General features: G+C 34.4%; 1 protein-coding gene across 4 annotated transcripts; it reads left to right on the top strand.

Moving 5' to 3' along the window:
• The first annotated feature begins 390 nt into the window (after nt 1-390).
• Nucleotides 391-24,427, top strand: LOC144438325 (uncharacterized). Of its 4 annotated transcripts, none has more exons than XM_078127393.1 (8): nt 391-2,338; nt 11,943-12,044; nt 12,597-12,664; nt 15,992-16,054; nt 17,018-17,148; nt 18,614-18,677; nt 19,465-19,533; nt 19,846-24,427. In XM_078127393.1, exons 1-8 carry the CDS (start codon nt 532-534, stop codon nt 20,212-20,214), a joined length of 2,673 nt encoding a protein of 890 aa, XP_077983519.1. In that variant the 5' UTR covers nt 391-531; the 3' UTR covers nt 20,215-24,427. The 4 variants fall into 4 exon arrangements, with proteins under 4 accessions (XP_077983519.1, XP_077983521.1, XP_077983520.1 ...); XM_078127395.1 differs by lacking the exon at nt 18,614-18,677 and adding an exon at nt 18,444-18,489; XM_078127394.1 differs by lacking the exon at nt 18,614-18,677 and adding an exon at nt 18,444-18,495.
• Nucleotides 24,428-25,881: the final 1,454 nt, after the last annotated feature.

The following is a 25,881-nucleotide window of genomic DNA, read 5'->3' as shown; positions in this document are numbered from 1 at the left end:
AAATTAACACCACAGTTATTGCAGCTATGAGGCTAAACCTTTGTATATATTATACACATGTAAAACTGGTACAACTTTGTTTACGATGATGTCACTTATAAATAGACATGCGTCGTTTGTACATTCCATTGACCTATTCGCAACGTCAAGCTCGATGCTTCCGCCAGGTCACTGGTTTAAACTTAAATAGTTCGTCCGGCTATAAATACCATAACTGACTTCCAGAGAGCAAAAAAGGATCTATATTGTCGAGATTTATCGATAAACATGTTTCAAAAAAGAATATATGAATTTCATTTAACGTTTCACCGGTAATAAACGAAACTCGCAAAAATAATCTTCCGCGAAGTCACGGTAAAGAGGTCAATATTTGTTTCCGGATCATGGTTTCAAAGTTGGCGAGTTCTTCCACCACCTACGTGATGCTGTACTAAGTGGTGTACGATTGACATAATGCTCCGAAAGACCATGGAATATTCACCGGAAATGACATACTTTAGTTGTTAGTAATTAATACAGACATTAATCACCATGACCAAGCCGTGGAAATTCGAAGACTTTGACGATAACCTCTCAAACGAGGCGACTAAATTTGTGGAAGACTTAGACCAGTTCGAAGCGAGCAGTCCAGAAGAAATGGAAAAGTCTCTTAGGCGATCATGGAAAGCGAAACCACCAGACTATCCTGAGCTCGACCCCATGGCTAGATACGGTAATAAGAGTCCTCATTATATTAGTCCCACGCAAAAAGGGTCAGGGACCAGTGGGAGTTTCAGTTATAAGAAAAGTGACAGTCGAGGGAGGTCTGAGATAGGAGACATAAACAGACAGTACGAAACGTTGCCCTCATCTTCTTCACTGTCCGCTTCGAGTAGACACCACAGGGGCTCTGAATCCGGCTCAGAGAGTCAACATTCATTTGAAAGTCCGTCGTATTCTCCAAGAGAAATGCCAAGCCCAACACAGACGAGAGACTACAACAGTTTACCGAACTACCAGAAACCGTACGACGACAGAGAGTCTATGAACTCGGGAACGTCACTCAAGCCACAGAAACATTATCGTAGTTCCGGTTCAAGCTACGATTCAGGACACTCGAGTCCCAAACTTGGTGGAAGTACTAATTATATTCCCATAAAGCAAAGCATGGGAAGTCCCCGAACAAGCATGTCATCTGATCCGGTCACTGAAAGCAGATACCGCAGTGGAAAAGCTGCTAATCATAACGAACCCGACAGCTATCAGGATCAATCTTCAAAAACTCAATCTGGTCGAGGTAGAGATGTAGTTATGGAACCACGTTTTCCAAGTGGAAGACCTCCACCGTCAGGACCTAGTAGCAGTACTCCGGCCTATGAACATAGATATGCTGGACCAAGGACTAATTTAGCAGATCCATATGAAAAATATCCTGCAGTTACAAAACCAAGCAGTGGCTATGCCAGCTATGACAGACATTCCAGTCCTCGAACTAGTGTTAGTCATGCAGAGAATTTTGTGGGACGAGAAAATTTCCAACCCGATGCTGGAAACACAGGCAGTACAACTCGACAAAGAGATGAAAATTTTGGATTCAGTCCAGTGTCACACAAAGTTGAAAGTGCACATCCGTCAACTCCAACAACCAGCACTCACAGAGACAATGTATCACCATCAGCCAGTACTCCTAAATATCAGTCCAGTCCACCATATCAGCAAGGTTCTTATCAATCGTCTCAACAAAGTGCATCAGTAAACCAGTATAGTCCGATGCCAAGTCAGTACAACCCAGAGAGAAATTACTCCCAAAACTCGTCCTTTACAAAGTATGAGAAACCTATAGAGAATTATCATCAAGATTACAGACCATCTCCTAAAGTTAAACAATACCAAAGACCACCAAATTATAATGAGGCTGAAAATCATATAAGCAAGTCACGGAACTACCAGCCACCAAATTACCAGCCACACCAAAGTCCAGTTATTGCTGATATTAGAGATGATTATCAGAAGAGTCCAGAAACAATTACAAAATATAGAGAAGATCCTAGAAAGTATGAGCATAGTTCTGGTGACCCCACAGAAAGAGTAGCTCTCCATTCCTTTGTGCCGAACTCCAGTAACTCAGCTTTTAGGAAACCACATGAGAATAGAGGATATCATGAACCACTTCCTGTCCCACAACCTGTTACCCCATCACAAAGCAGAGGTAGGCTTGATTCACAAGGGTTGTCAAGGTTACCATACCAAGTTACACCGCCACGGAAACCTGGTCCAAGTACTGCTGAGCAGAAACTAGAACAACTAACTCAAGAACTAGAAGAAGAATTGGAAATTAATCCTGAGGGTGAATTATTTGGTAAGTACGTAATGTAATGTCATGAGTTTTGTATCTACACATTGTACATGTATATATATATATATATATATATATATATATATATATATATATATATATATATATATATATATATATATATATATATATATATATATATATATATATATATATATATATATATATATATATATATATATATATTGATGTACATGTATGCTGTACTGATGCATACATTCATGTTAACCATTCTAACAATGAGTGTGGTATGTGGTTTAGTTCTCAGACATGGTACACATATATAGGATGTCATATCAATGAATAGAGCAAATAGATGCCACATGAGTCATTGCTTTGTGGAAGCCTCATGAAAACTTTGAACAGAATGTTGGTTCTGGTTATTGGTGTCGTACTAGACATTTACCATATCCTAGTCTGCTAAAGTTATCCATGAAATTATAGATAAGATAACGTATAGCTTTATTACAACAGAAAATTGACAGTTCTATTTGGGTACGCAATTGTAAAAAAGATATTAAAGAATACTACAGTGAAATAGTGATGAGTAGTTATGTTAGTTCTCGAACAGCTAGGAAGGAAAATTTTTGCTTCCCACAATGCCATGTTGCATCACTATCTATAATGAATTGACATTCTATGACTCTTAAGACCTCTGGTGACTGAAGACCTCTGGTGACATTGGTGCATGTGCATCATACATGTACATATTACCTGTGGTTTTACCCAAATATAAACATACATGTGATGTCCAGGATGTACAACATGAAGTTGTGAGTAAGTAATGTGAGTAGTGAGTAATTCATGTACATGTACCAGAAATCAGCAGCATCTCATTGGGACACCACCACTAACTATCCTTATAACTTCAAGGATGTCATTGTACATGTGCTGCAGGGCAGGCAAACATTCTGGGTTGACACACTCTGACAAGAGTTGGGGTATAAAAACAAACTCACTTGTCTTTTTTGTATTGTAGCAGTAGTAATTCACAAAATTAAGAAAATGAAAGTTTATGTATAACAGGACAAGAATAACAATGACAAGTATTTGATCGTATAATAATTTGAGTATTACATGTACTTGAGACAGTATCGTATAGTTGATGATCTTTTATTCTACTTCAAAGTGGTTTGTAATATCAGATTTGGGTGGAGATAATTTTAGGGTACATACATATGTAGAATGTTCATGTAATATTGTGCAACATACACATATAAACTGATGACATACATGTAGTATGATACTATTACTATTTATTTTGATCAAAGAAACCAAGTCACAATAATTGCAGTTCTTGTTTAAACAAAATCTTTAACATAAAAAATGTTGCTCGCATTTATCCAATTGAAGACAGGTTCACTGTTTCATGAAATTACAATTACAAATGTAGTACTAAATTATTACCCTGCCATACATAGCATAAATTATTACATTAATCTTACAAGTAATGATGGTTACTGACAAGGTCCACTGACATGAATTTTATCTGTTAGCATCTATGATCTAGTACTTCCATGGTGGAGATCAATAATTTGTGTTTTTGAAAAAATTACTGTTGAAGAAATGTCAATGCAATGTTCCATACACAAACTCACTTGGCCCTTCTGCTTTTTCAACTGAATCTGCCAGGTTACATTGATGAGACTAAAACTGTTTATTTTTGTTTTGTAATGTAATTATAAGAGAGCACACTTTGACATGTTATTGTAAGATTATGAAATATGTATACAATCAATCAAAATGTTGTCTATGTGAACTATCAAAGTAGAGTTGGCTGACAACTTACAACAGACAACAACTGTGTTTGTTTTGTTTGAGACTGTCATAAGTAACAACAGTGTATTGTGGTGACTCTACCTTATCCTGTTAGAGTTCAAACAATGAGTGCAATTGACTACTCTTTTCTGTTGGTATTTGTACACGTATAATTCACTAAAAACTAGAGTGTGAAAAGCAAACAGTATATTCAGTAAAACAAAATAAAGACAAATTTTAGTCTACATGTACTGTGTGCCAATACTTTGACAGGTACACAGTCATCCAAATACATGTTTAGCAGCATGAAAAATTGACCAAGAGTTAAACCTAAAGCCAAGGTTAAGCGATTAACCATTGAAAAATGACTGATTTGCAAGCATACATTTGTATGTCGGTTGTTCAACTCATTGTGTTTAGGATGATCCTGTTACAATTTAGCAACTATTTATTTTGTTAATACAAACAATTATATTCAAAATAAGACATTTGTATATAAATTCCAGGGTTTATTCTATATTCTATATATATTTTAATTTAAATTGTGACCCAGACATAGCGTGTTATTTTTAGACTCCAGGTCATGCCAATATGACACCACCACCACCATTTGTTATCCAACTGGTGAAGTGGGAATTTTTACACGTTTGAATTGTTTACAATGCTGATCCCAATATGAAAGCTGAGTTTCTAAATTGTCATGGTATACTTTCTGGACCCACAAAGCTATAAAAACATTTGATTTCTCTTGAGGGTGAACATTTTCAGAGCATCATCCAGCTGACTGGTCTGATTACACCAGACACAAATGAGTGCTGTGTATGCATTATGACGCCAGGCCAAGTAAAAGTGTATAAAGGGGAGGTCATACTCTTGGGAGGTTGGCATTCTAAATGTCTGCATTTTTAATGACAATCACAGAGACAGGTTGCATTCCCTAGTTGGCTGACACAAAAGCAGGTGGCAGGCAGTCATTGAAACTATGATATCCCTCAAGGAGTTTATGCCAAGGAGGAATAAATTAAGTCGATACAAAGTGAGGTGAAAGGGTTATGACTTGAATAGACATCCATGTAGGTTGCTCTCAAAGACACAACATAGTTGACCATATTGGGGTGTTGAAGTTAACTGCTATACAAGGCAGAAACAAAATGGTACTGTAGTACATTGTACTAGCAAAAAATAAAAGGTTAAAGGAAAGGTGTACCATATATGTACATGTATAAAGTTAGTGTTTTCCACACGTCTGGGTATATTGGGTTGACTCAGGCTTGTTGGTTGAAGTAATTGTCTTAGAAGGCAGACAGAAAATTGTGCTACAGGTCTAGTAGAAATAAAGGTCAAAGCAAGGTGTACCATATACAATATGTATAATATGTAAAAAGTTTGTATTTTCCTCATGTCTAAATATATTGGGTTGACTCAGCCTTGTTGAAGTAATTGTTGTACAACTTCAAAACAAAATGGTCCTACATTTTGTACAATACTAGCAGGAAAGCAGAAATAAAAGGTCAAAGCAAGGTGTTCCAAATACAATTTTTGTATGTGCACGTAGTAAGTGGTTGCTAATATAAATTAACTGCTGTACAAGACAGAAAGAAAATGTGCTACAGCACAGTATGAGTAGACATGACAAGTCAAAGGATTACATCATATGTAGATGTTGAAAGTTTGTGTTTTCCACATTTTAATTGCTGTGCAAGGCAGAAACAAAGTTGTACCACTGTGTCTTACCAACTGCAGCCCCAGCAGTAAAAGTGAACATGTGTACATCTGGAAAATAGTTTCAAGTTAATGTTATTTTTACCTTGTAATGAAGGCAATGCCCAGGTAGTCAAGTGAATATATGGCAGTGAATCTCAACATCCCTCTGTAGGTGATGATTCAATACCATATGTACCTTATGTGTAGACTATGTAGTCACTGGTCAGGAATCTGAAAGAACCCTGAAATGTACAAGTTGTAATGAGAAACTTTTGATTGAGTTACATTCAAATGTACAAGCTACAGATGAAGTAGTAGTTGAACATGAAATGAAGGAAATTAAATGTCAAATTAGACATTAATATGTAAATCAGCTGTGAAGAAAATCAGGCTTTTGTTTTTATCCATACTGTACATGTAGTTGGTGCATACATGTGTTGAATACAAATGGTGCTAATTGCTAAGAAAACACAATAAATCATTGATGTAATGACAAACAGTTAGCCAAGTAACCAGTAAGCCTACTATTTCACAGGGTAATTGTTTGTGAAGAAATTATTGTAACCCAGTCACAAGGTTGCTGAAAGGGTAGATGAGTATTATCAATGTAGAAGCCAAGTTTTGACATGGATGGTGTTTTGCCATCATGTACATGTATATAGCATTGGTTCATACACTGATTTGATGATTTTCATATTTACAAATGATTTAGATAAAAGTCAGTATTTCAAATTGAGTTGTCTACATGTATACATTTTGTAAATTATAAAATAAAACAGACTCTCCTTAACAGAAATGACAAGCTAGTGAACTATAAACCAAAACAATGTCAGTGTTGTCAGTCTAGTGATTTCTACCAATGTGCCAGTAGAATGTTAGTACATGTAGTTTATCACTGAATGATTTATATATATCACTGCCAGACAGTGTTGAAAGAGATATCGATAGTGACCTAAACTGTAAAACTGTAATAATGATGTCTCTATTTATAATGATATTGAGAGTACACAGATTCTGTTGGTTTTCAACTTATATTATAGAGGAACTACGTAAAGTTGATAAAATTAGTTAATTCCAGCCTCTTAATTACTACAACTTTTTAAATTTTAAACTGTAAAGAGGATTTTGTACTGTTATATTGCAGCACTGATATCGTGATAAGGTGGAAATTATCTGCTCAACTTAAATGTCACATACAAGATGTTTTATTGAATACGTGTACATGTATAAGCAGCATTATGGAAGTGCATAAAGGTGTAATAGGAACCAGACAATATTCAAGTGACATACTCCAAATTCATGGCATTCTTACAAACCTGACTTATTAAGACATCATATAAAGCATGTACACATGTCTACTTTACCAATATAAATCCTATATGGTAACTACCACAATAGCCCAGAGACTTCACTTGCCTATCTCTCACCACATACTGGTTTGTTCTGGCAAACAACATTGTCAAGTCAGATAGCCAAGTCTCTAGACTAATGAAATTGTCAAGTCAGATAGCCAAATTTCTGGACTAACAATATTGTCAAGTCAAGTACAATGTACATGTACCATTGTACAGTTGCCTACATGTAGATAATTGATTAGTAGTCTTTGCTGAAAATTGTAGACAGATATCTGTGACACTTCTTGTACACACATTTTATGCAATGTAAACTCAGTATAACCTACCTCCTAAAGATAAAAGTTGTATTTCATTTGATGGCTTTTGATCTGACTTGTTAACAGCTGAAAAAAAAGCAAACAACAAGCATGTGTTTACATGTGTACAAAGAGTCCTTAGTGGGTCATCAGAATAATGAAGACTGACATGTACACTTAAATTGTGTTTGTTGATCTGAATTAGTGGTTGTCTGTGTGCTCATTTCTCTGTATCCGTCTTCAGTGTGTTTATAGGCTGTCTCTATCTGTAAATGGCCAATGATTTCTAAGTAAAAACTAAACTCTCTCTTTTCCAACCATGACTATAGCCTTTTTAGACATCTCTTATAGTAATACCGCATAACTGGATCGAGTACCACTAGCACTGTAAATAGACTAACTATGAAAAAAAAACCTTGTAAATTACATGTAAGATCTGTGTCCATACATAGAAATCCAGGAAGAGTATATATGTAGCACCTTACTGTCGACAAAAATTTTTGGAATGCTGTTTGGAATGTAGATAGTGATAGACCTGGTATATCAATTAAAGTCAATGTACTGTAAATGTACTTGTTTAGAAGTTGAGTTTGTGGTACTTTCCAGTGAGTTGGTTTTACTGTGTGTATAAACCCACAAATACCACTACATGTATATCACTACTAGTATTGGTAGTATTGTAGCTGAAATCAAGAAGTGATGAAGTTACATGTAGTATTATGTGTACTGTTGTAAAAAAAAGGTCAACCTTACACAATCATTTTCAGACTTGTTGCAAGTGTATACCTTTCAAGGTAAGCTTGATAGTGCATGTAAGTTGTAAGTGAACATAGAACTTGACAAGTGGCCAAGGTAAATTACTGTACCAGGACTGAGTATGTACATGTAGAGTCACATCAAAGTGACAGGCTCATTAATATATGGTGGGTGTATACTTTTTACAATACAACAACATGCTAACATGCTAAGCATGAGTTCACACTTGTGATACAAAAATGTAGATATTCTTCAAACTAAATTGAATTTAATTGGTGAAGGTGAAAAAGAGACTACATTTATTGTCAGTTTATCAGTATGTTTACATAGTCATGTATGGTTGATGATTAATACTAGTAGTCAAAATGACATGCTAAAATATCATGTAATTACTTGTAAATATAAACTGCATGCAGTTATAGGAACATACATGTACATCCATCACTTCTAATATGTAAGTAATACTTGTACAACAGTGTAACTATAAATACTTTGAATTCCTGTCTATATGTATTTGCCAAATGTACAAATGTACACATGACTATGAAATATTTCATACATACAATTGAAGTGATTTATGATGAAAATGTCATGGTTTATGGCCACAGTGTAATTATAGTTTATCTGTTGTATTTGATACCTGAACTGAGTGATACTGAATACTATATGGATGAATGAGTTTAGTAGTAGATAGGGTAGGGTAATACACAGAAATAGCTAGCCTAGTAGGGTAGGGTAACACACAGAAATAGCTAGCCTAGGGTAGGGCAATACTGAACATAAAAATAGCTAACACTAGCAGTTATTATTATTATACCGAAATAATGCTTTAAAATGACAAGAAAAATGTGTTTTATTATGAGCAAAGATCCCTTCCTGGTCATTGGTTGTCAGGACTACAAATTTTATGTCTGAGTAGTGCCAAATTTGCCATATGTTGAATCTTTAATTAGGTTTTGATTAAATAAAGTTAATTATTAATATTCATCAAAATCTTCCTATGCAGTATACTTTACATTTAGACAGGAAAATCATTGTTCATTCCTCCAACTTGTGTTTGTATTTGCAATGAAAACAAGCTCAACTATTCTGACCTGTGGTTCATTAGCCACAAGAGTGTAGTGTCTAAAGTTGATCCATTAATACTGTAGTGTGAATGGAATTTAACTTGACCTTGGCTTGCTGTCACAGGTGCAGGTATAGTCTAATAAACATGATAAACCCTGCTGTCTGAAGTATATCCCCCTAGAGAAATTATACTATGTATTGCACTTAGAAATGTACAAAAAGCAGACACAAATGCCTTCAGGCAGAAAATGTTTCAACTTTCTGTCAAAATTTGTATCTACATGTACTTTAAATGAAAGGTCAGTGTCAGGATAGGATTAAAATTTTAGGTGTAAAAAATGGTTGTCTGGCAGAGGTATAAAACATTTGTCCTCAACTATAAAAGAATCTAATCTAATATATACATGTACAATTGCTGTGGCTGCACTGATAGATACATGTACATGTACAAAACCAAAACTATGGGATGCAAATATTGGAAACAAAGTACATCTTTGGGGGTTATTATCAACCTTACTGTAAAGCATTACAAGGACTACAGTCTGGTTAACTGAAAATGATCTTGTGTACCACAGCTCTTATAACTTCAGGTGTTGTTGAGGTATAAGAAAGGGATATCAAGTTGCAGACCACACAATGCTTGCATTCACAAGTTGTAGAATTACATGTACATTGTTGTATGGTGTGAAAGTTCTGACTAAAACAAACACTCATATCCTGTCTGTGTTGAAATTATAATGTCACACAAACCTGTTGAAATTATTTATCAATCAGGGTGTTTGAGAACTTTCATTGCTTTTGAAATAGCAAAAATTGTACCCAGGGAAATGTAAAGTAAACAGTGTGTAATATACATGTAGTGAGAAAACTAATCCTGTGTTTAGATTTTACATTTTAAAATTAGTTTAGTTAGGTTAATTGTAGACTATAAATGACATATTTCTTGATTTGTAAACAATATGAGTCTTATTTTATTCTTCCATCTCTCAGTCATGCATTAACTTACATATATCCATGTACATATTTAGAATTAAGCTTACACAATAATTGTTATTCCCTAATATTTATATTGATATTTCCACAAGATATTTTTTAAAGAGTTCATTCATGTACTTACTAGTATTGGAAAAAGGAAATTTGTTGGAGCGCCCTCTAGAGTTGCAGAATATATGCCCTATGTATGAGATGTACATGTACTAGTATTTGACAGAGGGGTTGCAGACATATCATTTGATATTAACTAGTTAGGTAGGCATTTAAACAGATTAAAAACAAAAGTGTCTAAATCACACTGTTTCATCTGATGTCCTTTTTTATATTTCCATTTTCATGTAGTTTGCAAGATCTGTTAGCCGTAATTAAAATTATTCCTACTTCTTTCAGCCAAAATTATTCTTTGGTAATTTAAGCATGATGAAATTGACTATTTTGGAAGTTTTGTCATAGGTACATGTATGCTAAATGGAAAATGCATTTGTGTACTTTGTATAGAAGAGTTATTCAGTACTCAATGTTATTTTATACCCAGTCTTGAATATAAATTGTCTGACATGTTTTTTACCCCCATAATTCCAACATAATCTTGTGTCAAAATACTAAATATTTACAAAGTACATTATAAAACAAACTCTTTCAATGGAGTATCACAAATCATTCCACTGTATGTACATTTGTAATTAGATGTTTTGGGTATGTTTCATTTCAAGGATATTTACTGTCAAATATGAATTTGTGTTATGGACGGTATTGTGATTATAATTTATGTCTCTACAGCTGTTCCAATCCCATTGTGATATTTTCATTTGTGTATAGAACATGACAATCGCTTGAATGAGAATAACATAAATAAAAACGAAAATGTGTGTAAATGTTGGATTATATGTAAATTCACATTTATTCTTTGATCTGATTATATACATGTAACAGAGGGAGTAGTTTGTAAGTCTGTATGGTAGTCTGGCAACAGAGAAAGACTTGTAATAAACAAAGTTATATTGAATTGCTACTGTATTGGTTACTTGATTAATGAAACACATCAATCAATAACCTATATAAATATAAATATGCCTGTCATTGTAATTTAAAACATATTTTAAGTCACACTAAGAAAGTCTTGACCATTGGCTTATAGTAGGAATAAATTTGGTATTTTGAAATCTGAGAATAATCACAGAAATTTCATAAGAATTGACTATGTAAATCAATCTAAATTTGGCTAATTCTGAAAAATGTTCTATATGCGGTTTAATTTATTTGTTGAATTGAATATTTCTCCATGAAATAATTTAGTATTATACTAGTATATTACATTTTCTGTACAAGTACATGTATATTGTTTTAGACTCTTCATCTTTTGTAAGTTATGGTGTTAACACTGCATTTATTGAACATAGTATTATTTTGTGTGATGTGCATTGTAATATTTCTGTCAGTTGTGGTACATTTGTGTCCTGCAATAAATTTATTTATTTGTATTTCCCCAAATATTTTATGGTATATTTATCATAATCTTAGTAAAATGGTCAGGATCAGGGGTGGGGGTGGGGGTGGGGGGGGGGGGGTACCAGACCATTTTAGTCACATTTGATAGATTAATACCACTACACCTACATTTGAACTACTTAAAATATATGACAATTTTACACATTCTATCTTGTAATATCTTTACAGGCATCTGCTTCAAGTGTGAAGAACCTGTCACTGGTGCTGCACAGGCCTGTCAAGCCATGGGTAATCTCTATCATACAGACTGTTTTAGCTGCTGCTCTTGTGGTAAGCGCAATTTACATGTATTTGTCTTACCCTACTACCAGAAAAGTTAAACACTATTGTTATATTAATCAAATATATGTAGAAATACCTGCCTTTGAAGTTGAATATTGTTTTCGAAAAGGGAGTAGGACAGTGGTGTAATCTGAAGTCTTGAGAACTGGATAGTTTTAGTTTTGATTTCAGGTCTAATCATATCAGATTCACAATGGAATGATTATGAAATGGATATTGCTTGACAGAGCAGAAGAAAAATACTAGTATTAGAAATCAGCAATGATGTGCAATCATAATGAATGAATATGAAATCATTCTGTAGAAACTATTATGAATACAAAAACAGCATAGATCTTCAAATAGTTTTACACCTCAGCAAATTAAATTCTAGATGTTGAACAGATGGTATGATGATAGTGAGAGCCATAGGCAGTGTATTCATTGTAGTGTCATTTGAAAGAAACTAAAATAGGTCTTGTATCCTTCCTTTATTTCTTAGCTGTCAATACAGCAGGTCAAAATCATTTCCTATTGAGTATATTGTTTCCCCTTTTGTAGGACGAACTTTGAGAGGAAAGGCTTTCTACAATGTTCATGGTAAAGTGTACTGTGAAGAAGATTATCTGGTAAGTAGTCCAGATGCTATATGTGGTATTGAGTCATCTCTTCAAGACAGCTCTTGAGATCATACACAGATAGCACTAGACTCTAGCCTAGGTTTATATTTGTACTGCTATAGTATGCACTGTATGCTAGGACTGTACTTGACAGTTGAAGTCAACATTTCAGTACCTTTGAATATCAGAATGGAGAAACATTTGTTCAAAATCAGCTGATTTCACTGCAAAAAAGTGACTATATTAGAATAATAATAATGTTGGTTTTTATATAGTGCTTTCCCACTGTGTGCTCAAAGCGCTTTACAATTATTACCCCTAGCAAGGATCTATATTGGCACAACAGCCTTTTTATACTTCCTCAACTCCCAGGGGAGCATACAATCCATTGCAGCCTTTATAAGTGCATAGGATTATAGCATTCACATTGCAACCTCTATCCTACCATGTCCTCAATTATACAGCTGGGTGGACTGAGGCACAGAAAGAAACAGCAGCAATGGGGCTCGAACCTGCAACCTGGCAAACTGGCCACTCTAACCATTCGAGAGAAACATTTGTTCAAAATCGGCTGATTTCACAAACACTGCAAAAAGTGACTATCAGAATGGAGAAACATTTGCTAGAAATTAGCTGATTTCACAAACACTGCAGAAAGTGACTATATCAGAATGAAGAAACATTTGCTAGAAATCAGCTGATTTCAGAAACTGCAAGCAGTGACTTTATCAGAATGGAGAAGCATTTGCTAGAAATCAGCTGATTTCACAAACTCTGCAGGAGTTACTATCAGAATGGCGAAACATTTGCTAGAGTGACTATATCAGCTGATTTCACAAACTCTGCAAGGAATGACTTTATCAGATGATTTCACAAACTCTGCAAGGAGTGACTATATCAGCTGATTTCACAAACTCTGCAAGGAGTGACTTTATCAGATGATTTCACAAACTCTGCAAGGAGTGACTTTATCAGCTGATTTCACAAACTCTGCAAGTATGACTATATCAGCTCATTTCACAAACTCTGCAAGGAGTGACTATATCAGATGATTTCACAAACTCTGCAAGGAGTGACTTTATCAGATGATTTCACAAACTCTGCAAGGAGTGACTTTATCAGCTGATTTCACAAACTCTGCAAGGAGTGACTTTATCAGCTGATTTCACAAACTCTGCAAGGAGTAACTATATCAGCTGATTTCACCAAACTCTGCGAGGAGTGAGCAGTGATCCTGTGAACATGCCTTAAATCCAGAAATTGTTTTTCATTGGAGATGCCAGAATAAACTTGCTTACACTTATGTTCAAAGCCAGGATATCTTCAATAATGTATCATTCCTCAATATTTTTTTGAGTGACAGAAGGAGCCTTTTCACTATGAATCAACAGATGAGTAATGACACACCCCTTTTTGTCACTCATATTTTTTACCTGAATAAAGAAAAATATTGCAGAATAATATAATTATACATGCACACAAGCTTTATTTACATAAAAATGTGAAAAACAATGGCTCTTCTGATTATTCTGACCCATCTTGCAAGCACAACAGAACAATGATGCAGACACACAGTATGTTGTCTTGACATAGAAGGACCAGGGTATAAATTCCATATTTGCTGTTTTAACACTTACAATGTGGTTCTTGTGAGGTATAGTACAAAATAAACCATATAAGATACATTCTGAAGGGTTAGTATAGAATTTCATTATTGTTTGTCCAGACACTCAAAATTTGTCCCCATGAGGAACCTGAGATTGTGCTGTGTAAGTGAAAATGATACAAAAACTAACTAACAAGGGAATTCTTCAATTATTTTTGTCCAAATAACAACTAGTTTTCTTCCTATACTATAAAGTGTAATGCAGGGAATAAGTGGTAATTAGGAAAGTAGTATAGTTTACTCTGTAATTGAGTGTAAAACCTTGATGATTTACCAAACCGCTGAGGTCCTAATTTTCAATCTCAAGAAATGTCCTTCAAGAATAAGTGTATAAGAAGTGATGTGTCAACTTTATTAAATCTGATTAGTTGTACTGTTGTGTGTGTACCCATAAGTTGTTACAAGGATATTATATGTTCTGATGTACCCATAAGTTGTTACAAGGATATCATATGTTCTGATGTACCCATAAGTTGTTACAACGATATCATATGTTCTGATGTACCCATAAGTTGTTACAACGATATCATACGTCCTGATGTACCCATAAGTTGTTACAAGGATATCATATGTCCTGATGTACCCATAAGTTGTTACAACGATATCATATGTCCTGATGTACCCATAAGTTGTTACAACGATATCATATGTTCTGATGTACCCATAAGTTGTTACAAGGATATCATATGTCCTGATGTACCCATAAGTTGTTACAACGATATCATATGTTCTGATGTACCCATAAGTTGTTACAAGGATATCATATGTCCTGATGTACCCATAAGTTGTTACAGCGATATCATATGTCCTGATGTACCCATAAGTTGTTACAAGGATATCATATGTCCTGATGTACCCATAAGTTGTTACAGCGATATCATATGTCCTGATGTACCCATAAGTTGTTACAAGGATATCATATGTCCTGATGTACCCATAAGTTGTTACAACGATATCATATGTCCTGATGTACCCATAAGTTGTTATAAGGATATCATATGTCCTGATGTACCCATAAGTTGTTACAACGATATCATATGTCCTGATGTACCCATAAGTTGTTACAAGGATATCATATGTCCTGATGATAACTTGAATATATGGTTCTTTTCAATGTTATTCTGAAATCGATGATCTGTTATTTATGAAACAAGAGATTCATTTCAAACTACATTCATTTTTCAAAGTACTTGATATATACATTTATAAATATTAATGTTTAAAAACAATAACCGGTATATGTATATCCTGATAAAGCCATTAGTGAAATTGCATCAGGAAACTGGAGCCTATGTTACTTGATGGTACAGGGATGTGACTTAGACTATTATTTTAATAAAGGAAGAAATCAGTTGCCAATCTAATCTATAATTGTGTCTTTTGAAAGTAAAGTTTGTGTTCCCAAACTTCATTGAATTTCTAAAATAAGAGTTTTGGACATATGAATGGAAGATAATCATGGTTTTAGTGTTATTACACTTTAGGTTTCTATAGCATGTATGGTCAGTGTCCTGTTGTATTAAATCCGTAGATACCATACAGGTGTTCTTCATTGTGTACATCTTACCTTACTCTCTCTTTCGTTGACATTAAAGTGTGATGGTTGATGCATAAGATATTCTGTTAGCTGATTCTCTGCAATCTTACTAGGTTCTCTCTTTCTTTCACAGTATTCTGGATTCCAGCAAACTGCAGAGAAATGTGCTGTCTGTGGCCACCTCATTATGGAGACAGTAAGTATACTAGGTTTTCTGCATACATCCATATTAATCTGTTATTGTATATGTCACTAGACCTAGTCAAGTCAAGTAAATTCTACAATAAAGAAATCCAACAGGTTCTGCACCTAAGTACAGTATTGAAATGCTTCAGGAGTTGTTAACAATCAATTACTACAATGTTCATACAATTGACCTTGACACATAGGCATGCCTCAGGAGTCTGATGTCTTAGACATCAGTTGAAGAAAGAAATTAAAATGTCACTTCACTATCATCTACCTTTTCAGAGCTTATGTTTTGAGAATTACTAGGAAATGTTAATAAGACATATGGATACTACAAATACTTTCCCAGAAATAAATTGTCAAGTTGTTTGTTATGTACACAACAAAGGAATGTATGATTGCATATTCCTACCCCACCTGTATAAAAGTCACAGTGTATAACCAACCCACCATAAGACCATTTAGGGAATAGTATGGATACCAACATGGTATTGAGTCACCTCTAGTCCCATTGGGTAAAGACATCTTCAGATTCAAACCTCAATGGATAGCCACTAGACTATTTGGAGAACTATTCCTAACAAGTAATTTCCTTTTAAGTCGGGTTTTCCTACACAGATAAGTGATAGATTAAACCAAGAAAATGCAGAGAGATCTCAGAATACTCATTTCTTTATGCTACCAAAAGCGTTTCCGTGCTTCAGAATCATATTTAAGTATTTTGAACTCAGAGTATAGATAATAACAATAATACAATAACAGTTAAGGAAGACTATGATTTAGCCAAAATATACATGTAAGGTAAATTATGTACACTCTAAGTGCGGAACTTCATTTCTCTATGCTGTGACACACCACTCTTGTTGTAATTCATAGTGAACTTTCTAGTTATATGTAGGTACACTGTACCTGGTATGTGTTCAAAAGTCTTTGAATTATTTGATCTATTTATATTTATATTTATGTTCAGATCCTACAGGCCATGGGGAGGTCTTACCATCCAGGATGTTTCCGTTGCATAGTATGTAATGAGTGTCTAGATGGTGTACCTTTCACCATTGATGTAGATAACAAGATCTACTGTGTAAAGGACTATCATAAGTGAGTTAAAACAATACTTCCTAGTGGCATTTGTCTATGTTTGTCGAGGTTGTGAGTACCTTACACAGAGTTTGTGTGTTTGTTGAGGTTGTGAGTAGCTTACACAGAGTTTGTGTGTTTGTTGAGGTTGTGAGTAGCTTAAACAGAGTTTGTGTAAGTTGATGTATGTACATGTATATGTATGTATGCATGATTGCATTGCATGGTCATGGGTGTGTGTATGCATGTTCTCGCAGGCAGAATATTAGCATGCTTGTTTGTGTGGATTGGTGAATATGTAGAGACAAAGAAAAGAGAAGAGTGACCAACAAAGGACAAACTTTAAATGAAGGTATTGCATGTGAAATCAGTTTGGGGTGCAAGGCATTGAAAAGAAGTTATAGGAAAGAAGACAAGAACCAGTAGGGAAATGCACAGTTTTGAGTGACGTGCATTTGGACACAGCAAGAAATACAAATTATAGGTGATGTTGTGCATCTGATTACTAACACATATAATGTATTGGGTGTGTAGGGTACATGGTTGGGTTAGAGTTGCATTATAAACTATTAGAAACCACTGATGCTGATGCATGAGTGTGAAATCATGTTAGCATTTTGTCCACTGAAGATTGTTAGCATGTCATGGTTTATAATGTGCGTGTACCAGAGTTGTAAACTTGATATGTTAATTATTTTGAATTCATTACATACATATCATGTTTTGATTCTTGTCATGTCATAACATTACTGAGCTTGCTATGCATATTTATCTATTCTTCAAATCATATCTCAGTGTCCTTCAATTAGTGCACATCCTACATAGATCAAAATATGGTGTTTGCACCTCTAAATGTCCTTCGTGAACTTCCTGCAAACACACTCCAAATATAGCTTGCCAACTAAATGCTATTTTATCCGAGCTATTCTCCTGATGCTCTTTGTAAGACCTTTCTTGCAAACTCCCAAGCCATCAAAATCTGTTAAAGTCAAACGCACTGCCGACAGTGTCAGTAATGGTTAATGGTGCAAACTGAGAATACAAAATGTAAGTAATATGGTGAAGGTTTCAGCTTTCATTGTTTTCATTTCAAGCGATATGACCAATTATTACAGTCAGTTTCATGGTACCGTAAACAGTGTAAGTTTATTATAGATTTACACTGTGTCACTATATTCAAATTGATATTTATACAATGTCTTGAACATTCCAGTTACACTTGGTAATAGTGACAAAAAGGGTATCTTGAAATTGACTGTAAGACAGCACATATGGTAATCCTGGAGCTTTTCTGTTTCTCTTCCACCCCTCTCTAGGCAATTTGCTCCCAAATGTGCTGCATGTGGAGAATCGATCACACCGGTACAGGTATTTTCTATTTTTGCACCATAGTGCAGCTGGCATCTCTGTCCTCTTTGCTTCATGCTTTCCATGTCTGTCAACTCTGTTCCATCTCTGTTGATATGGTGTCATTCATTCACCCTAGGGATAGTACCCTGAAAATGGGATTGTATCCCTCAAAATATTTTATTTCCCAATGTAAATATTCTGTAAGTATACATAAAATATTAGATGATGGCATTTCTGACATTCTTTCTTAGGTTTCTTAACATGCATGTGAACAATTCACAAAATCATGTTAGCAGATTTGTTAATGATATGAGTGTCACATATGATGTAAAGTTTCAATATTGTTATAGTGTTATATCTTAAGTTGATCAACAAGTATGTGGATAATTACTAAATCATTTTGGGCATAAAGCTTAATGATAATTAGTTTGAGAGAAAATGTATCTTGAAAATACTATTTACAGACATGCATGTTTTTAACGTTGTTTAGTGATATTTTTTTTGTCATGGCCATGGATGATGCAAGTCAATATTGCAAGCTCAGACTTCTGCATGCCTATACTTGCTGCTTTACCTAACACTTTCATGCTCCATACATCACTTATCATCTTTTCAACCACATCCCCTTTTCTTCTGTCCTTGCCACTGCACTACATCACTGGGTGGGATTGTTGTAGTCCACACATACAGCTGTAAATTAGAATGCACTCAACAACTTTGCCAAATAATACCAGATTCCTAGTAATCCAGTTCAAAAAAATGCGTTTAAATACTTTGATTTAAAAAATGTAAAGAGGTGCTGACTGCAGATGATAAGCAAGGAGAATGTCTTTGAATTAACAGTTGCATTAACTCAGAGCTGATATCGAATCTCACACAAGAAGATTAGTTGATTTTGTTTGGCCTAACTGATTATTAACCCACACAAAACTATATATAGTGTTCTGGCTCATTTGTGACCCCAGTTTCTATGTATTCTTGTTGAAGGGATCCGACGAAACAGTCCGAGTAGTTTCAATGAATAAGGACTTTCATGTTGAGTGCTATCGTTGTGAGGTTGGTATTCTAATAGTTAATGTTATTTTTGTACATGATTCTGTATTACAATGTATTTCCAAGGATCATTGGAGCTATGAACATGTTTATCATTTTACTTCATATTCAGTCAAGTCATGCAACATTTAAACATTTTACAGCTATCATGCATATACATAAATTCCACATTATCCATGAATACTTTAATTCTTTCTATGGTATATATTATTTTACTCTTTGAGCACTGACAGTGCATGCAAAGAACGTGGTATTGAGGAAATGCTAATTCTTTACATGTAAACATTTTAATAAACTGTTATGTTCTGTATTTAGGACTGTGGAATTGAACTAACTGATGAGCAAGAGAAGTGGTGTTACCCATATGATGACCATCTGTTGTGCTACAAATGTCATATAGAAAGACTAGAAGAGCTGCATGAACCTTATACAATACCACTAAAACCAGAACCGTATAAACATCACCACCATCAACCATCTCATCCGTCACAGTCTTCCCCAACTAAACATAGAATAGTGTATGGTTCACCGCCTAAAAACTCGCCACTTTCGCACCATTCCTTGCCAAATACTTCACCTGTCAATACGAAGCAGTCATCACCTCAACAACTGTCAACAAGTCCATCATTGTCTCCAAATCCAACACTGACATCAACTCCAGGGTTTCGAATGACGGCATTGTGATGATTTAGTCGGTATCAAATGTTGCCAAAGATACTGAATAACTGACAACTTGCTGTCCATGCCAGAAAATACACTGCTTTACATAACTTGGGTGTTGTGTTTTAAAATTCAATTTGTACTGAGTACATCTTACTATAGGCTCTGTATTGACTCCAGGATCTATGATCTACAAATCTTTCAACTTATATCAGTCAAATACGTACACTTGGTGTAATATTATTAGAAATAGACTATTAAAATCGTCAAACAGCTGCCACAGGATGTATCTTAAACTCCAGTTTTAATATGAAGTGTAACATATTTTTTTTAACTTCAAGTTAAATACTATGTACTATTTATTATATAAACTTACTTAACACCTTTTTAAAAAGATATGCTGCTAATAACTTAACTTCTGTCCTATTGTATGATGGTAATGTAAATGAAAACTCTCATAGAACATAAATAAAACTCATTAGGTCCTCTTAGACTTTTACAGTCAATGTCGGTTTTGAAATATTAAATAAAGATATAATCTTGTGATTTGTTACAGAACATATCTTTACAGTTTGCAATGTTTGTAAAAACTAAAATGTAATATGTACAGCTCTTCAATTGCAAATTATTAACAGAAAGTAATAAGTAATGTTACTCAAAGCTTGTTTATGTAGTTACAAAATTCAATTTTCTTCAGAAAATAATTTGTAAACAGAAAGCATTGTTGAGTGCTTATTTATGTAAATGTATGCAGGTTGGCTGAATACAGGCTTGTGAAATATATTATAGACATAACTACTCACTCATGATTCAAACATGTTATGTTTTTCTTTGGAAATTTTCAAGTTTAGTGTGTACAACTCAAATTGCCATATAAGTGCCATATTATTATGTTTGGTTTTTTTATATTAACAAATAATAATGTGTTACCATAGCAACAAACTATGCATGATTTGTAGAAGTAGTTTTAGTCTAGGAAAGAGAGAAGAAAGTTTAAACATTTTGCTATGCATGCTGCAGTAACAAGTCATGTGCCTGCTGGATGGTGCTTAAGATTGATTCCTGAACATGTTTATATATTTTGTTACGGAAATTATGTATGGATTAAAAAAAATTCAGTTTTGATTGTTCACATGTTATTGGTTTAAACTCAAGTTCTATTTGTGTAATTCATTTTTCCAAATAAAGGAAGTCAATGTTTATTATAGTACCGAGAACAATCCAATGTTCAACATACATGATGATGCTTTGCTGTATATTATATTATATCATAGACCCTCCACCTGGAGGGTCGATGATTACATCAGTGCTTTGATATGTTAGGTTTGAGGAAATGCAAATTAATGGAAATGCTTACATGATAAGTACATTAAGATAGCATACACAAATAAGATTGATGCCTATCGTGGGTTTATAAAACCAGGATTGTTGTCATTTATTGCTATTTTCACAAAGTATTTCAGTGAATGTTAAAACTGATACAAGTGCCTTAGCAGAGAAAACACAAATAGAATAGATGTGTGTCAGGTGTTTATAAACTCTGAACTGATATAATTTGTTTTTATTTTCAGAAAGCATTTCAATGAATGCTAATACACTGATATGATGGTGCCTTACTTATAATAAAGAACTAGTTTTTGCAAATTCAGTGATTTCAAAAATAATATACTCCATCCAATTTGTAACCAAATGCCAATCACAGAATTGTTATCAAGTAGTTGTGCAAAGGGATATTTGGATTATCTGCATATAAAAAATATTACAAGCATACACAAATGCTTGTAATATTATACATACTATTTATATTGTGTATCTTCATTTTTTGGAGCATCAGTAGCTGTAACCATAGGCAAGTCTTTCTGTGTTTCTGGTATGTAATGTTGAATTATTGATGTTACCATGAAGTTGGAGAACCTGATATACAAAGCTACAAAATGATTTGTACTTTTTGCTCTATTCTTGAAATACAAATTTCAAGCAATGCATAGCATTCCCAGTAATAGTATTCAAACAGTTTTAATTATTTGTTGTCAGAAATCAACTTTTTAAATAGTATCAAGACAAATGAATAAGATTTGTTTTTATTTCTCACTTGTATGAGCAACCCTTGAATGAATGGCTCCTGAATTACAGCTAATGCAACCCCAAGTTACAGCAACTATAGCATTAAAGGGATTCATAAGAATGATTTTAGAATAGAAATATTTTGTCATGGACACCAACACCTAAATACTTACTGACAAAAACCTTATGTACATGTTGCCTTTCTAACTTGACTGTATTTCTTTACCTACTTAGCATTAGTGATTTATCCAAATCTTGTTCTATAAATAAATAAATAAATAAAGTAAAATTATCTATTATTTTATGTTTTTATCCCTTCACAATAAAGCTAGGAACATTTATGGTGAGAAATATCATTTTGAAAAAAGTTGTACATTTTATAACGCAATCCACCTGAAGATCTTAGAGTTAGAACCTGACGACATTGTAAAGTAAATAACAAAGTCATAATGTACTTGTGGTTGTTCTCTTTGTTTTTGTCACATTACATACAATTTACAATAGCCACCCAAACATTTGCTTATATAGACAGCAGGTTTATGATTCTTTGGGCGATTTCAGAAGCAGAATACCAAACAGGTATTTTGTAGAGTGGATGTATACATAATATGTACTAGGCACTCAGTTATGGACAGACATGCAAATCAAATCAAATGAAAAAGGAAATCAGCTGAAAATTTTAAATAATCACTTGGTCGTTGTATACAAATATGAAGTTCAAGGTCTAAGTTTTGAAATGTGAGAAATGAATATAAATAGATGCAAGGCAAAATAAAAAGGTTCTAGTTTAAGCCGCTGACCATAAACAATTTTTAAAACATTTAAAACAAAACTAAAAGAAATTCTTTTTTTTTGCCTTCTCGACCTTCATGCAAGTCTGTTTTCTTTCCCCTGTGATGTTTGTATACATTTCATCAAAGTATCGCAGAAGGGGTATTCTGACTGACATTTCGTTTGTTTTTGGATGGAAAAAATATTTTTGAAAAATAGAAATGATTAAAAAGATAAAAATTAATTATTTGTTTTCTTCGCCAAATAGGTTATCTGTATTGGGGCAAGTTACAGTCGATGTTAGTCTTCCAAATGTGCACACCAGTGTACTCTGGTATGCATACAGACATCAGGTAGTCAGTCTGTACATCTAGGTCCTAGTAGTACATGTTATGTATACACCACTACAATGGAACGATCTCTGATTGCTCTGTCCTTGAACTCATCCCAGGTAATCACATTTGGACTTACTTCAAATTGATAGATTTCTTAATAGAAGTGTTCTGAATCTTAACTAATATCACCCATTAAGTTCAGATACTCAATTACGTAAGTGTATTAGACTGATTGTGTAAAGTGTTTCTCTATCATACTAATATGTCTCCCAGTGAGATTTGAAAAATCACCTGTATTCGTTTTGCATAATAATTATGATGGTATTGTCCAGAAAAGTACATCTATCTGTAGCCGATGTGCATGACGAGCACTGTTGTGTAGGTTAGTATTTCGAATGTGAGCAGTGAGTTACCTTAGATCTCAATTTATACTCTGTGTCATGGTCTGGAAAGATGTGGGGGTATCATTGCCTCTATGGAGAGGGGGTGAGACTTTCCATGTCCCATGTAGTGTTTCCAAAGTAACTTTGTTCCTGATCATGCACAGGATCCATCTATTTAGTTAGCAATGACATGCATCTCTGACAAATAACACTTTACATGTGATTCTGTATATTGACTAATACACTATGGTCATAGAAAATTCAATAATTTTCGTAACACCAATATGATCTGTCAGTGCTTTAGAGATTTCACTTGTGCTATTTGAGTTTTCCTTCTCTTGCATACATCAACCAGATCGCCAAATACATTGGGAGACGTAGTAGTTGTGTATGATATCATGGTCGTCATCATATATCCATATAGTGGTATACAGTGTAGTCAAATACCTAGTCTTAGGGGCAGCTACACAAGCTGATCATTTGATTTTCAAGCTTGTGTGTGCATGTAAGTTTAAGTTTACCAACATTTTTATACATCACAACCACCTTGATCATGATGCTTCCAAACTTGTAGTAGTAATGGCCAGGGCATTTCAATATTTTCAAAAGTTGTTATTTCTGAGAGGCCATATATAATATAGTTCATGTAGAGTGTAATATTGAACTTCTTGTACTTTAACCATTAAATGCCTTTTTTTTGCAAGCAGCCTGTCATTGTACTTATTTCACTTCCACACCAATTGAGTAGACCCTCACCTTATTCCGCCATTCTAATGAATGTAAACAAAATCTGAAATGTTGGAACCTGCCTCTATATGCCATGTGGTAAGATTCTATAGTACCCTCTTCTGAGGAGTATACAGTGAACTTCAAAATAACTGAAACTCGGTTATAGAGAGCCGAGATTTGTTTATATCATGAATTTATGACATGGCTGTTGTTTGGCTACGTTTATGTGTGACTTGTTATCATTTGAGAAAAGTAAATCCTTCCAGTCATTTCTCCAACTCTTCAAGAAACAGACCTAATGTTTGATATGTATGGAACCAAAAATGTTGATGAACTTGTGAACTTTGTCAGTACTGTTCAATCCCCTGTTTTTTGTAGACCTTGTCAAGTTTAACCAAAAACAATGCAAGTAATGAAGATTTTATATGCCCTATGTATTCGTGTATGACATCATCAGTCAATTTGTCATTGTGCATCTTTGAGTGAATTCCACAAAATTTCAAAATTCAGTGGTGATCTGACTCTAGATAGGACATGCTGGACGATAAAAAACAATTGCCGTTACATGACCAAATACTGTACTTGCAATTGGCGAGTCTTAACCACCTCTACATAGAATAAACCAACCAGATTGCTTTGTTGCTCTGGACGCTTTACACAAAATCAGGGAGGTGTACCGGTGTACTTAACAATGGGTATATACTGCATATTTTTTTTTATGTATATTTGATGTGAGTGGAACATTTCATAAGGAAACCAAACTGTTGACATAACTCCTGGAGGTCGGAGGGGCATGACTTTGCAACCAGTTCTTTTCAACTTTCCCTATTTTTCACTGCTTTTTGGGATTCGGCAAAACCCAAACATGTATATTTTTCTTCCGACCATTTTCTGTGCTGCTTACCTTGTCGTCCTCTCAAGTGCCTTGCAGAACGGCCTGTGCCAGTCCACACGATCTCAAGACATGCCTGTACCACAGCATGTTGCGTTTTTTGCTTATACATTAGGAGATCATACTTTGGTGAGTTTTGCAGCAGCAGACCACCTCGTTAGTTACATATGGCCACTAAGAGATGTACAACATATCCACAAAATACAAATTGCGTACTCTAGTCTATGACTGAAAAAGCACAAAAGAAAGTTTTACCGAAACCAGCTAGGCAAACTAGCGTCATTTATTCTCTTGAAACCAATTCATGTACGGCCAAATGTTGACATGGCCTCATTTCAGGTCTTCGAAAGATTGTTCCTTCAATATGTACTTGTGGGAGATTTTATACGACTGTGCGAAAATTTGATAACATGATTGATGTTAATTTGACACTTCTATATGAGGTCCACCATAATGTGAGTCGACGTCAAGATTTTATATGTCAAATATACTGATGTTTACATTCATGATACTAGAC

Source organism: Glandiceps talaboti, chromosome 7 (genome assembly GCF_964340395.1).
Source record: "Glandiceps talaboti chromosome 7, keGlaTala1.1, whole genome shotgun sequence".
Taxonomy (NCBI): Eukaryota; Metazoa; Hemichordata; class Enteropneusta; family Spengelidae; genus Glandiceps; species Glandiceps talaboti.
The sequence above is the reverse complement of the archived record's forward strand: the minus strand, read 5'-3'. Positions and strand labels throughout refer to the sequence as shown.